A 17,149-nucleotide genomic window follows, 5' to 3' on the forward strand; every position below is an offset into this window, starting at 1 on the left:
GATTGGGGGCGGGTGGGGGGGCCTCGACCCTGGCTATTTAATTGAGCTGCCGTGAGGGAGAATGCGGTGGCTGTTTGGCGTGTGGGTCGCCATTTTTTATGGCGGTGGGCTCCTAAAATCCTGCCCATTGTTACTAATAAGCTGGTGATGCTTTGTGTCATGCAGGCCCCCACCTGCCAAGAATGAGGCACATTAATTTCACCGCATGGACATTAAATTTCAAATTGTTGCTGGGAAGAAGAGAAGGCCTGTTACAGGGGGTTGCCAGGCCCCTGGCTGGAAAGACATGTTTGCATATTAACAGGCAGTATTTGTAGACAAAGGACCATTCCCTGACCCACCTAATACGCAAAGCCATAAGTGGTTATACCAGTCACTTGAGTACCCTGCTGGCCAAGTTGGGGAGTTTTGAATTGTAGAGACTGTTTGATCTGGCAGAAAAGCAGAATGCTCCTGGACTGAAGGAGACCTCCTGTCTGCTCCCATCTCTTTCACACGGAACTGAAACCCACTGAAGACACATGAATCCCAGGAGAGAAAAGTCTCCTACAGTGAACCAGGTTTAAGAGGAATACTGGGCTCCAATGAAAAGCAAGATCCACCTGCAAACAAGGACTCTACAGTGAGCTCGAAGACCCGTAACAAAAACTCTTCAGATATTGCCTCAAACTTTTCCATTTTATTTGTCTTCTGCTCTTTTCTGTCTCTACTTGCATGTGTGTATCGTGTATACATTCTTGCGTGAGCACGTCATGCATCTGTAGGCGTCAACCAAATTAGAGTTTAAGTTTAATAAAATTTCACCTTCTTTAAACCTAAGAAAGCCTGTTTGTGCTCATTTCTTTGCCTTATGATTGGAAAGCAGTGAACAAGGATTCACCAAGGGGGAACTAAAACACAATGTGTTTAAAAATAAAACCCTGTTACAGTAGGATCAGGTGAAGGCTGAAAGGGAACTGTAGACCTCTTTCTCACCTGGTCATAACAGAAATTTGGGTGCTAGCGTCTGGAAATTTACCCACAAACGAGAGAAATTGGAAGTGGGAAGCCAAATTGTTTCCAATCAAAAAAGAGCAAGATTAATACGTGTTTTCTTGTGGTTGTGTGTGATTGAATACTAATATGTCTGCAGCTGAAGCCAGTAGCTCTCCAAGCTAGGGTGAAGTAACTTGGGATAAGTTAAAAGCACGATATGGAGGAGTTGAGGAAAATGGCTGAGCAGTGTGGGATCACTGTACGTGGCAAGGCTAGGAAGTCTGAACTCTTAAAGCTAATGGCCAACCATTTTTCCTTTGAATCTGAAGAAGCAGAAACAGTGTTAGAAATAGACCCGGACAGGGTACTGCTAACAAAGATACAATTGGAACAAAATAAACATGAATTAGAAGACTGGGAAAGCGAAAGGGAGAGACAGGAACAAGAGAGAGAGAGGCAGGAGAGGGAGAAAGAGAGAGTCTTCCAGAAGGAACGTGAAGAAAATAAAAGGCAGGAGAGAGAAAGAATATTCCAGGAAGAATGCTAAGAAAGAGAGTTGAAACGGCTTGAGTTAACTAGGGGGTGACAGAGTAACCCCAGTGAAAGCATGGCCAATATGGAGAAGCATAATTCCGGACAGGGTACAAAATTGCTAAAGCTAGCTTGTCTTATCCCAAAATACAATGAGAAAGATGTGGAGGCATTATTTGTGTCCTTTGAGAAACTGGCAAGGCAGCTAAAATGGCCAGCTGAGACCTGGCCTCTTTTACTACAAAGCAAGCTAACTGGAAAAGCCCACGAGGTTTATTCCCTGTTCTCAGATGACAGTTCATCAAATTATGAACTGACTAAAAGTACTATCCTCGGGGCATATGAATTAGTACCCGAAGCCTATCGCCAAAAGTTTAGAACCCTCAAGAAGCAAGCTAATCAAACTTATCCGGAGTTTAAAAGAAGTAAGCAGCTGGCTTTTGACCAGTGGCTGAGGGCTCTTAAAGTACAGCTCAGCTATGAGAATCTCAGAGAAGTAATTCTGTTAGAGGAATTTAAGCACTGTCTCCCATTCTCCATAAAGACCCATGTAGAGGAGCAGCGGGTTGAGAGAGCCCAGCAAGCAGCCGTTCTAGCTGATGAGTTTGCTTTAATTTATAAACTGGTTTCCCAGGGGAGAACCTTTCCTAATCACTCCCATAAATCCGAAAAAGACAAAAGGATGGGGAGCTGATCAAAGCCCAGGCAGTCCTGAAAGGAAAACAGGAAATGCTGGAAATACTCAGCAGGTCTGGCAGCATCTGTGGAGAGAGAAGCAGAGTTAACGTTTCAGGTCAGTGACCCTTCTTCAGAACTTCAGTTCTGCCGTTTTGCTGTATATAAAGTTGTCTTGTACTATAATAAATGTATTCCCTTTTAATTAAATGTGGGATTACAATGAGACCTAAGACAAGTTGAAAATAAAATGTCTTCTAGCAGTGTCCCACTGTTGACTTTTGATAAAATATAATTTGCCAGTTTTTCTCTTTGATACTGATTTCAGCTTTCTTTTATTGTGTTCTTAATGTATCTCTTAAAAACCTTTTCATTAGCACCCTATCTTCGCCTAAGTTTGACACTGAAGTTTAGAATTACTGTTGACATTATTAGTAGATGAGCACAATGCATTTCTGTGTCATTCCTCTGATTGCAATGTTGGTGTAGGCAGTTACTCATTTATTTTTATGTGGGTTATAGCCTCCATTAAAACAATCAACAGAAGAATATTGTATTTGTGTGTTAGGATCAGTATCAACATTATTTGCCAGGCTGAAGCCCTGATATGTGCAATTAAATTAATGGCATTTGGAGATTTTATTGTTTTTCAAAACAGTGTTTGATCTGCTTTCATGCTGTCATCAGGGTTACATCTCTTTGATATTGCCACAAACTCACTCTAGCTAATGATGGTCTCATTCTGTGGATTTGTTGCCTTCCCACCAGGCACAACTATAATATTTGGAAAGATTGTCTCAAATTCTCTAAAAGGATGCGTCAGGAAATATGCCAAATGGGAAATATTAATTTCATTGATTGGAAGCTTGCATTAGACATTTAATGGAAAAATCCTACTAGTTAACTTTTAAAAAAAAAACAAGCAGCCAAGATGGCCACTGCAATTTACATTTGAAACACCGGGAGATTGAACTGGAGACGAAAAGTCTAACAAAGCCCAGCCAGAACAATGGCATGCTCTCGGTGATTGAATTACCTAGAATGGCTTTATCAGCATGGTCATCAAGGCCATTCCCACCCATTGACCTTGACAGAGGCAACCTCCTCCAAGTGTACATGGACACCCTGGGGCATGTAGCACCTTGAATTTCATTAGAAGATTCCAGAAAAAAACCCATTAAAAGCAAAGAGGTTTGATAGAACCATGTGACTGCGCAGCTCTGAAGAAACTAAGTTTTGTCACACGGACAGCAGACAGGCAGTAACTGAAAAGACAGCAATGAAGCAGCATCTCTCTTTTTCTCTCCCTCTCCCCAGAAAATAATCAAGGGAAGACCTGGCTGCGACTGGGAATTCCCCCCCCCCCCCCCCCCCCACCCCCAAGCCAACAGACCGCTACAGCCAGCAACTAGGGAAGAGAATCAACAACCCATTCTCCCTTCAAGAGACCTGAGCAAGGCAAGTCAACCACCATGGCTTAGTGAGGACTTCAAGACTACAACTTCAGCCGAGGACTTATTGGACTTACATGCTGTATTTAAATCCCATTTATTCTGGACTTTAATCCAACCACCAAATTTGTTTCCCTCTGTAATCTGTTTGTATGTGTGTGACTCTCGCGTGAATGTATTTTAAATCAGATTAGAGTATTAAGTGTAATAAACTTACCTCTTGTTTGAACTGAAGAAAACCTGTCTGGTTCTTTTGCAATTACTTTAGAGGAACAAGGTCAAACAATCATGGAGGTGGTAAGCACAACCACTGTTTATTTTTAAAAAAGGAATAAACCCTGTTGCGGTCAAACGAGAGGAAGGGCGAAAGGGGAGCCTGAGACCCCTTCCTTATCTGGTCGTAACAGGTGTAACATAAATGACTGAAATGTTGGAATACCTATTGCTTGTACTTGGTTTGCACTCTTCATGGAACAGAAGTCTAATAAAAAAGAACAAGTACTTACAGATCTTGATACCATGATTCTGACTAAGATGAATTGGTGTTAATTTAAACTGCAGCTGGGTAGCCTATTATGGGCACATCCAGCTGTTCTCTTCATGCTTTGATATTGCATGTTCTCAGATATCCTGTTGTATTTTTTTGTAGTACTGGTGCAGGATTACATCTTTCAGAAGCTAACTTTGTACAGAGCCTCCAACAAGCTGTTTTACCTAAAGACTGAAACCAAACAGATGTTTTCTTAGTTCCTCCAGTTTCACATTCATCTATCAGGTAGTAGTTGGTGCCATTGCACCTGATTTTCCTAAATGCCCATAACGGATTAGAGAAACATTCTGGTTCTGGTCCCTTCACCGGCAGTGCCACTAAGAACACCACAGAATTTTTTATTTTCACCATCGGAACCACAGCATAGTCCTTGGCAAAAGCATCACATTTGACAATCTAAATATTAAGTACATGTATTGTTACAAAAAAATACCTCTTTTTTTTCTTGACTTATCTTCAGAGTTGCTTGTATCATTCCTCTTGACTCTTCATATGAATTCCTTTTTCTGTTGAGTTATCAGATGCTCTCAAACTATTGCAGTAATGTAATTTAATATAGGGTGGTCAGTATCAGGGTTGTATGTGTAACTCTTTGTATTGCACTTGTCTATTACACAAATATTTATACTAAGCTTGTCCATCAGATAAATATTGCTTATCAGAACTTTAAGAATCTGTCACAGTGGAGATCAGGAATAATTGTTCTGAATGCTTCATTAGCATTGCAAGTTGATACCTGGATTAAAGTATGCTTCAAACAGTTTCATTTGGAAGATCCTGCATGATATACTGAGTTGTAGTATAGTGCAAAATGCAGCAGCTTGGAAATATTTTATAGGAATTCTCAGAAATATTGAGAAGCGCCATCTAGCATGTCAAGACATAAGAAGAATATTTTGAAGATGCCAAAGGCACATTTAGAAACTTGTGTATTTACACTCAGAAGGGTTTCTGGGATTGAGTATAGTTGCCATCAACTATATCTTGAGGTCATAACCATTGTGGCTTGGTAATTATCCATCTGTTTCAAACATTTAAAACATGTATAATTTATACAGAAATCGTTGGATATATGTAGTAATGATAGTGGTTTACACCATTCCAGTTAGCTGTTAAAACTTTTGCTGTGCATAGAAATGTTGATGGCTCAGGAAGCTGATGCATGAATTACAATTATACCCACATAGCATACAACTGTTTCTGGTCAAACACTATTTCTGTTAGTACGTTGATGTTCAGCAATTTTCTATTTTTTTTTAAATCTCTACAGTCAGCACTTGTTTCTTGAAGCATTGGATTCTGTCATCTGACATTTTCACAACATGAACAATTTACTGCATTCCATCTTTCATTAACTTGCTACTGTTCCATTGTTCTTCGTTCAAGCCAGGTTTTCTGTCCTTGGGTATTTCATATTTCTGTTTGATACCTTTATGCTTTGTAAAGTATGTATATGAAATTTCTTGCACTCTCATGCATTTGGTGTATAGCCCAGAACTCAGATGAGCGAAATGAAGTAACAACTGCATAGTAGACTCTTGGTTGACCTTGAGTTTGTACCTTGGTGGTTCAATACTTTTCTCAGTTGATAAAAGTGGTACTAGCTTTCTTGACCATCGTAACCACTGTCCCATTTTTTTTTTCCAGACAGCTTTTGGTGATAATTCTGCTGCTCCTATTTTACATCTCATCTCCTCTGGACCCAGCTTTTGTTTCTTTACTTGTCCCATTGCCATCCCCTTTTGCCTTGCACTATCATCCCTGTTGTTAGAGTTATACTGCACAGAAACAGGCCCTTCGGCCCATCATGTCCATACCGGCCATGAAGAACCTATCTATTCTAATCCCATTTTCCAGCACTTGACCAGTAGCCTTGTATGCTATGGCGTTTCAAGTGCTCATCTAAATACTTCTGAAATGTTGTGAGGGTTCCTGCCTCTATCAACCCTTCAGGCAGTGTGTTCCAGATTCCAACCACCCTCTGGGTGCAAAAGTTTTTCCTCAAATCTACTTGAAACCTCCTGCCGCTTACCTTAAATCTATGCCCCCTGGTTATTGATACCTCGCTAAGGGAAAAAGTTTCTTCCTAGCTATCCTATCTATGCCCCTCACAATTTTGTATACTTCAATCAATTCCCCCCTCAGCCTTCTCTGCTTTAAGGAAAACAACCCTAGGCTATCCAGTCTCTCTTCATAGCTGAAATGTTCCAGCCCAGGCAACATCCTGGTGAATCTCCTCTGCACCATCTCCAGTGTGATCACATCCTTCCTATAGTGTGGTGACCAGAACTGTACACAGTACTCCAGCTGTGGCCTAATTAGCATTTTATACAGCTCCATCATAACCTCCCTGCTCTTATATTCTATGCCCCGGCTAATAAAGGCAAATATCCCATATGCCTACCTAACACCTTATCTACCTGTGCTGCTGCCTTCAGTGACCTATGGACAAGTACACCAAGATCCTCTGACCCCCTGCACTTCCTATGGTCCTACCATCCATTGTATATTCCCTTGCCTTGTTAGTCCTCCCAAAATGCATCACCTCATACTTCTCAGGATTAAATTCTATTTTCCACTGCTCTGCCCATCTTACTAGCCCATCTATATCATCCTGTAATCTAAGGCTTTCCTCCTCACTATTTACAACGCCACCAATTTTCGTGTCATCTCCGAACTTACTGATCATACCTCCTTTATTCACGTCTAAATCATTAATGTACAGTACAAACAGCAAGGGTCCCAGCACCGATCCCTGTGGTACACCACTGGTTACAGGCTTCCACTCGCAAAAACAACCCTCGACCATCACCCTCTGCCTCCTGCAACTAAGACAATTATGGATCCATGGGCTCTTACCTTCTTGACCAATCTCCCATGCGGGACCTTATCAGAAGCCTTACTAAAGTCCATGTAGACTACATCAACTGCTTTACCCTCATCTACACCTAGTCACCTCGAAAAATTCAGTCAAATTTGTTAGATATGATCTCCCCCTGACAAAGTCATGCTGACTATCCTTGATTAATCCCTGCCTCCCCAAGTGGAGATTAATCCTGTCCCTCAGAATTTTTTCCAATAGTTTCCCTACCACTGATGTTAAACTCACTGGCCTGTAATTACCTGGTTTATCCCTACTACCCTTCTTGAATAATGGTACCACATTCGCTGTCCTCCAGTCCTCTGGCACCTCTCCTGTGGCCAGGAGAGGATTTGAAAATTTGTGTCAGAGCCCCTGCAGTCTCTTCCCTTGCCTCACATAGCCTGGGATACATCTCATCTGGGCCTGGGAGTTTATCCACTTTTAAGCTCACTAAAACCACTAATCCCTTTCAATACTAATTTAATATTAGAAAGGCAGGTTGAATATTTTGCACTTTGAAGTCAGCCCATAATAATCCTTATACAAATGCATTTGTCTCTCCTTTCATCTTATTACAGTTCTTCCCTTTTGTTTTTCCTCCCCTGTCCCTGCATCTGTACTTAAAACCTGTTTCATCAAATATGCTGTTGTTGCTATTACAGAGACTTGGTTGTGGGAAGGACCGGATTGGCAGCTAAATGTTCCAGGATTTAGAAGCTTCAGGCGGGATAGAGGGGGATGTAAAAGGGGTGGGGGAGTTGCATTACTGGTTAAGGAGAATATCACAGCTGTACTGCGGGAGGACACCTTGGAGGGGTCATGCAGCGAGGCAGTACGGGTGGAGCTCAGGAATAGGAAGGGTGCAGTCACGATGTTGGGGGTTTACTCCAGGCCTCCCAACAGCCAGTGGAAGGTCGAGGAGCAGATTTGTCGACAGATTTTGGAAAGATGTAAAAGCAACAGGGTTGTCGTGGTGGGTGATTTTAAATTCCCCTATATTGACTGGGACTCACTTAGTGCTAGGGGCTTGGATGGGGCAGAAGTTGTGAGGAGCATCCAGGAGGGCTTCTTGAAACAATATGTAGATAGTCCAACTAGGGAAGGGGCCGTACTGGACGTGGTATTGGGGAATGAGCCCGGTCAGGTGGTCGAAGTCTCAGTAGGGGAGCATTTCGGGAACAGTGACCATAATTCCGTAAGTTTTAAGGTACTTGTGGATAAGGATAAGAGTAGTCCTTGGGTGAAGGTGCTAAATTGGGGGAAGGCTAATTATAACAATATTAGGCAGGAACTGAAGAATTTAGATTGGGGGCGGCTGTTTGAGGGTAAATCAACATCTGACATGTGGGAGTCCTTCAAACGTCAGTTGATTAGAATCCAGGACCGGCATGTTCCTGTGAGGAAGAAGGATAAGTTTGGCAAGTTTCAGGAACCTTGGATAACGAGGGATATTGTGAGCCTAGTCAAAAAGAAAAAGGAAGCATTCGTAAGGGCTAGAAAGCTGGGAACAGATGAAGCCCTTGAGGAATATAAAGAAAGTAGGAAGGAACTTAAGGAGTCAGGAGGGCTAAAAGGGGTCATGAAAAGTCATTGGCAAACAGGATTAAGGAGAATCCCAAGGCTTTTTATACGTATATAAAGTGCAAGAGGGTAACCAGGGAAAGGGTTGGCCCACTCAAGGACAGAGATGGGAATCTATGTGTGGAGCCAGAGGAAATGGGCGAGGTACTAAATGAGTACTTTGCATCAATATTCACCAAAGAGGAGGACTTAGTGGATGATGAGTCAAGGGAAGGGAGTGTAGATAGTCTGGGTCATGTCGTTATCAAAAAGGAGGAGTTGTTGGGCGTCTTGCAAAGCATTACGGTAGATAAGTCCCCAGGGCCTGATGGGATCTACCCCAGAATACTGAGGGAGGCAAGGGAGGAAATTGCTGGGGCCTTGACAGAAATTTGTATCCTCATTGGCGACAGGTGAGGTCCCAGAGGACTGGAGAATAGCCAAACTTGTTCCTTTGTTTAAGAAGGGAGCAAGGATAATCCAGGAAATTATATTCCGGTGAGTTTACGTGGTAGGGAAATTATTGGAGAGGATTCTTCGGGACAGGATTTACTCCCATTTGGAAACAATTGAACTTATTAGCGAGAGGCAGCATGGTTTTGAGAAGGGGAGGTCATGTCTCACTAACTTGATTGAGTTTTTGAGGAAGTGACGAAGATGATTGATGAAGGAAGGGCAGTGGATGTTGTCTACATGGACTTCAGTAAAGCCTTTGACAAGGTCCCTCATGGCAGACTGGTACAAAAGGTGAAGTCACACAGGATCAGTGGTGAGCTGGCAAGATGGATACAGAACTGGCTCGGTCATAGAAGACAGAGGGTCGCAGTGGAAGGGTGCTTTTCTGAATGGAGGGATGTGACTAGTGGTGTTCCGCAGGTATCAGTGCTGGGACCTTTGCTGTTTGTAGTATGTATAAATGATTTGGAGGAAAATGTAGCTGGTCTGATTAGTAAGTTTGAGGACGACACAAAGGTTGGTGGAGAAATGGCAGATGGAGTTTAATCTGGACAAATGTGAGGTTATGCATTTTGGAAGGTCTAATGCAGGTGGGAAGTATACAGTAAATTGCAGAACCCTTAGGAGTATTGACAGGCAGAGAGATCTGGGCGTACAGGTCACAAAGTGGCAACGCAGGTGGATAAGGTAGTCAAGAAGGCATACGGCATGCTTGCCTTCATCAGTCGGGGCATAGAATATTAAAATTGGCAATTCATGCTGCAGCTGTACAGAACCTTAGTTAGGCCACACTTAGAATATTGCGTGCAATTCTGGTCGCCACACTACCAGAAGGATGTGGAGGCTTTGGAGAGGGTACAGAAGAGGTTTACTAGGATGTTGCCTGGTCTGAAGGGCATTAGCTATGAGGAGAGGTTGGATAAACTCGGATTGTTTTCACTGGAACGACGGAGGTGGAGGGGCGACATGATAGAGGTTTACAAAGTTATGAGTGGCATGGGCAGAGTGGATAGTCAGAAGCTTTTTCTCAGGGTGTAAGAGTCAGTTACTAGGGGACATAGGTTTAAGTGCGAGGGGCAAAGTTTAGAGGGGATGTGCGAGGCAAGTTCTTTACACAGAGGGTGGTGAGTGCCTGGAACTTGCCAGGGGAGGTGGTGGAAGCAGGTACGATCGCGTTTAAGAGGCATCTTGACAAATACATGAATAGGAAGGGAATAGAGGGATACGGACCCCGGAAGTGCAGAAGGTTTTAATTTAGACAGGCATCGAGATCGGCGCAGGTTTGGAGGGCCGAATGGCCTGTTCCTGTGCTGTTTTGTTCTTTGTACTCTTTATTATATTTTCAGTTTTTAGATTAATATTTGATTAAGGATTACATTATCTTTCCTACCACTGAGAAGCTATTTGGTCTCTAGTTCCCTGGACTAGTTCTATCCCCTTTTTTATATGACTGTGTTTGTTGACAACGCAACCACTAGGTGGCGCAGTACTAGCACATGCGCAAGTACAGCCTCTTCCACTAAAACATCACTGCGACGTTAAAGATGGCGCTGCTCAATTTATTACAAAAAGCAAATTCAACCCGAAAATCACCTCAATGGCTGCACTGTTCAGGCGCAACCCATTCCAATGATACTATTCCTTCCTCTCCCAGTACTGGCACCAGTGTCCCATGAAATAGAACCACTCTTCCCCACACCAATCTTTCAGCCATGCATTCAGCTTCCTGATCTGCCTATCCAGTTAGCACATTGCTCAGTGTGATGGAGTCCACGGTCTGCTGGACCAGTGGGGGAGCGTGTGCGAGCTGTTGTCTGAACAGATGACTTGTCAAATGTTCTGTTCGGTGCACTGACCCTGGTTTCAAAGTTTTTTTTCTGAGACAGATCCTAACTGAAAGGGAAACTAAAACTTTGGATTTCTGGGGAAACTGAAACTGGTTGGAACCAGATAAAAGGACACAGCCATCCGAGTTCAGATCACACCGGAGTAGAGTGCAGGCAAGCTGAAGAAAGTTAAGGCTGGATCCAGAAGCTGGCTGCAGCTGTTTCTGTTATTTACGGTAATATTGGTGGATCCATGCTATCAAAACTGTCATGAGCTGAACTGAGGAGCTTCTGGAGAAGTGCGCTGTTTTGTGTGAAGACTGTATCCGTGGAGTTCGGGTTGAAAGGGAACTGCTGTTAGATGAGAATCGGTGGCTGCATCTTGGAAGCTAGGATCTGGAGATCTACCTGAGGAAGTTCAGAGCTTTGAAGAACTTTGTGGCTGTAATTGGTGCCATATATGCTGAGTGGACTGCCCAGTAAAACCATGAGATCTATCTTTGTATTTTGTAGTATATATTGACCGTTATTTGTTTGTTAATTCGTGCTTATTATATGTTGATTTTGGTTATATTGTTAAAGTATAAGTTATAAAAGTGAAATCTTGTCCATTTAGTATTTTATTGGGGTCGTTCAGTAAATTCGGCTTTTGGTTTGTTGATTTCCACAGGGATTATAACATCAGGTAGAAATCCCAGGATTACCATCCATGAGGTTGTGTTTTTATTAATTTACCTCCTAACTTGTAATATTCCTTTAGCAAGATCTCTTTCCTTTTCTTCCCTATGTCATAGGTCTCAACATGGACCACGACAACTGGATCTGCCGCCTCCATTTCCAGATTCCTCTCCAGTTAGTCCAAGATTTCCTTTACGTTTGCACTTGATAGGTAACATATCGTCTGGACTCGTAGTCGCAACTGCAGAGACTGTGTGTCCCCTTAATTACTAAAACCCCTATGACTACAGCTTTTCTGTTCTATTCGCCCCCCACCTTGGACTACCTTCTGCTGCATGATAGCATGGTTGGCATTCTAGTTGTCCACCCTGCAGCTTGTATCCTTATCCTCACAGGCAGCAAGCACATTGGTCCTGCTGAACAGGAACAGTGTTGGCGAGACCTCCTATATCTCCTCTTGGTTTTCATTACTCTACCAAGTCACTGTCCCCTTTCTGTACCTATGTTTTCTGCTAAGCGACTGTACTTCGGAGAATAGTATAAAAAAATTTCACCATCTCGCATTATGTGTTGGAGTGTATGTAACTTGCACTCCAGCTCAAAGCTTGAGCCAGAGTACCTCAAGCCAGAGACGTTACTGCAGATATGGCAATCCAGGATAGTCTCGCTGTTCACAAATTCCCACGTGCTACAATCTGTACTCACAACCTGCACTGCCATTTCTAGCTTTTATTTGAGTATTATTTTAATTCTAGATAGAACAATTACTGAGACCTAGATCATTTTTAGATATCCTGTAATGAGTTTGTCGTTGCTGTTGCTTAATTCTCGGACGGGGTATGTAATAGCATGCTTTCGTGAGCAAGGCAGCAAAATTGGGCCTTCTGATCTAGATGTATGGTTGAATAATATATTGTCATTTGCTAGCTGATTTCCTTTTTCTAGCTTTCTAGGCATGATAACCACACTGTTTTAGGATCCCTTTAAGCTATTTCCAGAAGTGATTTCAGGATTTCATTTCTATTGTGTTTACTTTCTGATAAAATCAGAGTTGCAATAGAGCCATCAGTGAATTGCATGGTTTAATTCAATCTTGAGATTTGGTTAATGAACATAAATTGTTGAAGCTCTAATCTTGTGCTTTGCGATCTTAGTTGACATTGTGATTGGATTACACCAATATATCCAGTGACAGCCGTTGAGCTATCTCTATTTTCATTTTAAAACATCAATATAAATGTAATTGTTTGCTCCGATGTATTATTATCAGTGTTTTTTTTTAAATGAAAGGATAAGTCTAGGGGAAATACCATTTCAATTTAGTATACTGTATTTGCTGCTCATAATGTGGTCTCCTCTACATTGGGGATACCAAACGCAGATTGGGTGACTGCTATGCGGAACACCTCGGCTCAATCCGTAAGCATGACCCCAAGCTTCCGGTTGCTGGCCATTTCAACACTCCCCCCTGCTCTGCTCACATCTTTGTCCTGGGATTGCTGCAGTTTTCCAGCGAACGTCAACGCAAGCTCGAGGAACAGCACCTCATTTAACGATTAGGCACACTACAGCCTGCCGGACTGAACATTGAGTTCAGTAATTTCAGAGCATGATGGGGCCGGCTCCCCATTTTATTTTTAGTTATTTTTTCTTTTTTATTTGTTTTAGTTTGTTTATACTGTGCCTACCCACTTTTTTTTTCATGTTTGTGCTTGGGGCCAGGGCTGTTCATCTTACTATCAGTTGACAACCCTGTCTCTACTAACGCTTTATCTTTCACCACAGCATTAACATACCGTTTGCCTTTGTTCCATATTCTCTGTGACCTTGTCCTATCAACACCTCTTTTGTTATCTCTCGTCCCACCCCCCCCCCCCCGCTTTATTTGCTTAAAACCTTTTACATTTCTAATATTTGTCAGTTCTGATGAAGTGTCACTGACCTGAAACGTTAACTCTGCTTCTCTCTCCACAGATGCTGCCAGACCAGCTGAGTATTTCCAGCATTTTTTGTTTTTATTTCAGATTTCCAGCATCTGCAGTATTTTGCTTTTATACCATTTATTCAATATTGGGCATCTGATGCACTGGAAATGCATTTGGTGCTTATTCCAGCCACAATGTGCCCAAAATCCTATGTGCATTCCGGTGTAAGTGGTGAGCACACAGTTACACCGCGAGTTTGTGCACAAGCTTTTCCTAGGCTCGTTAAGTCCTTAATTCAATGCAAATTAGGCAGCCACCCCATTATGTCTTTGGAGTGCCTGATCATTACTGCAACCATACAGCAGCTGTTTTAAATGGGCATGGACTTGATGGGCTGAATGGCCTCCTTCTGTGCCATTATGACTCTATGAAGTGGAGGATACCAGTCTATTTTTTAAAAAATCAGTCACTATTGCCCATTGCCACTCCCGCTTATATCCACCCCTTTACTCAGTACTGCCAATTCCCTTGTCCCATGCCAAGTACTTCTTTCTCTATGCTGGGGAAGTATCCAGCACACAATGAGCAGCCAGAAGCCTTTCAGTGACAACTATCTATGGGAACATGTGAATGTTGGAAATTATTATGATTTATCCTTTGAAATTTGGCCCCACCTGTTGTTTTCAGGGAAGGAAGTCGTGACTCCCTAGAGAGATGGAGGAAACCGAATAGTATTGATACATTCAAATGCAAATTGAATAGATTTCTTTCGGAAATTAGTATTTTGGGATGCAGCATATGAGTAATTTGAAACATGATATACATTAAATGTAGCAAGGGAGGAACAGGTGACTTTGGACCTATGATTCCCAAAGCTTTCCATCACTGGTGGTTTTCATCCTCTCATGTCAGGGTCTGCTGTAGACCAATTGATTGCTATGATTACTCAACAACTACTTTGTTCTATAATACAACTACCAGGATGGTAGAAGGTGAACTAGATGGATCTTGGCCTTTTCTTGTCTAGCAATCCCTATGTGAACAGATAACCAAGTTTACCCTGTACTTACATGGGTAATGGCCCTGCTAAGTGTGGCTAGAATAGCAGCAGCGAAATGCTGCAAGGCATGTGCCTCTACTGGATTGATCATCAAGAGGATCACCGGGACATTAAAGGCACACTTTTGCTGCCTTAGGAGGGGCTCTGCAGTATGCTGCAGATTGTATGTCATGAATAGTCGTAGCCTGCTTGTCCTTCACAGCTTCATGAATCATAAAAGGCGGGACTTGAACTTTGGCAAGAGAGCTGTGGATCCATTGAAACTAGAACTACATGGAAGACAGTATCACAATGACCAACACTCAGGACTCCTCTGTGACTGCTGCGAAGGACCTCAGCACATCTCTTCATCCCTCTGCGCAACACAGTCTAGCTTTGATACCACCAATGTACTCTCTTCTACTTTCAAATAAAAGAATTTTCACTCAAGTGATTACTCATCCTACAACATGACAACACATTAGCCCTCTGTCCCGACATGAGTATGTCAATAATTATCACCTGGTGAATAAGTCAGCACCAAATAAGTGCACCTTTTTCTGTGTGACTAATCTGTATGAAAAACACTGAGGTGTGAGGTGTTAATATATTTCTGATATGATTACCTGGAAGGACCCTGTAGTGCTTTTCTAGTGTTACTAACAGTAGTAACCCTTACTGTTAGTGGAGTGCAAGGTTCAATAGTTTAATATCCCAACAGGTCGTCATAAACCAGGTTCTCACCTCATTTAACCAGTCACACAAATCTCCATGATTTGCAGGTGAAATTCATTCTTTATCTAACCAATTGAACATTATATTTACCAAAAGGTGAATGATCTTTCAGAAGAACTTTTCCATTTGGAACTGCTAAAGAAGCAGGAAGAAAGCCTAAAGAAGCAAAGAGAGGAAATAATCAAGGAAAATAATAACTACCACGAAGCTCTTGTAAGGTTTCTTAATCTTGTACTTAATATATTTCTAATTTTTATTAATAAGTAGAATATTTCACATCAAGTTACAATAAACTATAGGCTGTCTCACGTAACAGGAACACGGATTAGAGAATTGGGCATGGCGTTCGCAATTTTCCAACTATTTTTCCCCCTTCCTCTTACTACACTAATACAGCTGTCAGTTTTGAAGAGGGTGCCTCTCAAAATGTGTACCTGTCTATTCTCTACAAAGATACTGACTGACCTGTTACGTGTGTCCAGCATTTTCTGTTTTTGTATGATATTTTGTGTTAGCTTTTCATGCACAAGTTTAGTGCTTGCCTTTTAATGCAAGCACTGGTGTTTCTGCGATATCAGAAGGCATTTCAAAACAGAAATTCAGAAATAATTTACTGAGGAATGTTAAACATTTCTGTGCATTTTTTGAAATTCATTCTTGGGATATGGGCATCACTAGCAAGGCTGAAATTTATTACCCATCCCTGGTTGCCCTCGTGAAAGTGGTAGTGGGCCTTCATATTAATCTATTACAATCTGCGTGGTGGACATACTCCCACACTGCTGTGGGGTAGGGGGAGGGAGGTTCCAGGATTTTGACCCAGCAATGAAGGCACAACAATATATGTCGAAGTTGTTCTTCCTCAGAAAGCCACGTGGTGAAGGTTAGAACTGGAGCCAATCTTTGCACACTTTTATATTTATTTACAGAGTGACACATTACAAACATACACTTCCTAATCCAACAGCCATGGTTTCAGTCAGTGTCTATTTATAGGAATTCAAGTAAATCACCAGTTAATGCCTACCACCTGCATACAATTAAAATGCAATTAACAGATTCCCTTCTCTCTACATGAAAATTAGACTTAATATGTACCACAAAAATATCAAAACAAGTTAAATAAAAAAACTTCATATTATGTACCAAGCCCCTCCTCTAGGATCCCTAACAATTTCTTTTTGTAAAATAATCAGACAATTGATTACTTGCATCCACCCATTTAATTTAAGATTTCCTTTCTCTCCAGCATTTGTTTCAAGCCAGCAAAGTCAGTGCATAACCTTTTCTCACTCACACTTTTCATAGAGTGCATATTATCCCACAATGAACGATTATCTATACTACATTCAATGGGTATACTATCTTCAGTATGCCCATTGTATAGAATCTCACTTAAAATATTTGACAAGTAGAATCCCATATCCACTGCCTCTCCAAGAGCCAGGGTTTTGGCAGCCAAAATACTTTTAACAAGCCTTTTTATTTTCTTAGTTTCCCAAGGTAAACGATAACATTCCCATTTTCACCCATCAGAAATGTTATGAAACCAGCTGCACTGAATTACCCATCAGGAAGATTAGCATGTGAAGCATCACTAAAAATGACTAGTTTCATGTCCTTTGGGTCACCTAAGTATGGGAAGTTAAGTATGCATTTCTCCAGATTTTTAAAAATGTTTTATTTGCCCTTAAAACATCCTCGAATTTTGAGTGTTTCATCCTAGTACTTAAGTCCAACACATCAAAAGTAGTATCAGGTCTAGCTGACCAATCAAACTTTGCAATTGCTCTGTCTCTTCAGATATAATATCATCTTCCTGTGAGGACCTAGTACAATTAACCTTGATGGGAATAACACTCTCTAAATAGGATTGCTGATTTAG

At 41.8% G+C, this 17,149-nt stretch overlaps 1 protein-coding gene across 1 annotated transcript in view; it reads left to right on the forward strand.

Annotated features, from left to right (window-relative positions):
* Window positions 1–17,149, forward strand: part of ccdc172 (coiled-coil domain containing 172) — a 111,720-nt gene that overhangs the window by 38,826 nt on the left and 55,745 nt on the right. The window contains exon 3 of the mRNA XM_068053286.1: window positions 15,361–15,477. Within this exon, the coding sequence (XP_067909387.1) occupies window positions 15,361–15,477 (117 nt within the window). The remainder of the gene's footprint in view (window positions 1–15,360; window positions 15,478–17,149) is intronic.

Source organism: Heterodontus francisci, chromosome 20, assembly GCF_036365525.1.
Source record: "Heterodontus francisci isolate sHetFra1 chromosome 20, sHetFra1.hap1, whole genome shotgun sequence".
In the NCBI taxonomy this organism is placed as follows: Eukaryota; Metazoa; Chordata; class Chondrichthyes; order Heterodontiformes; family Heterodontidae; genus Heterodontus; species Heterodontus francisci.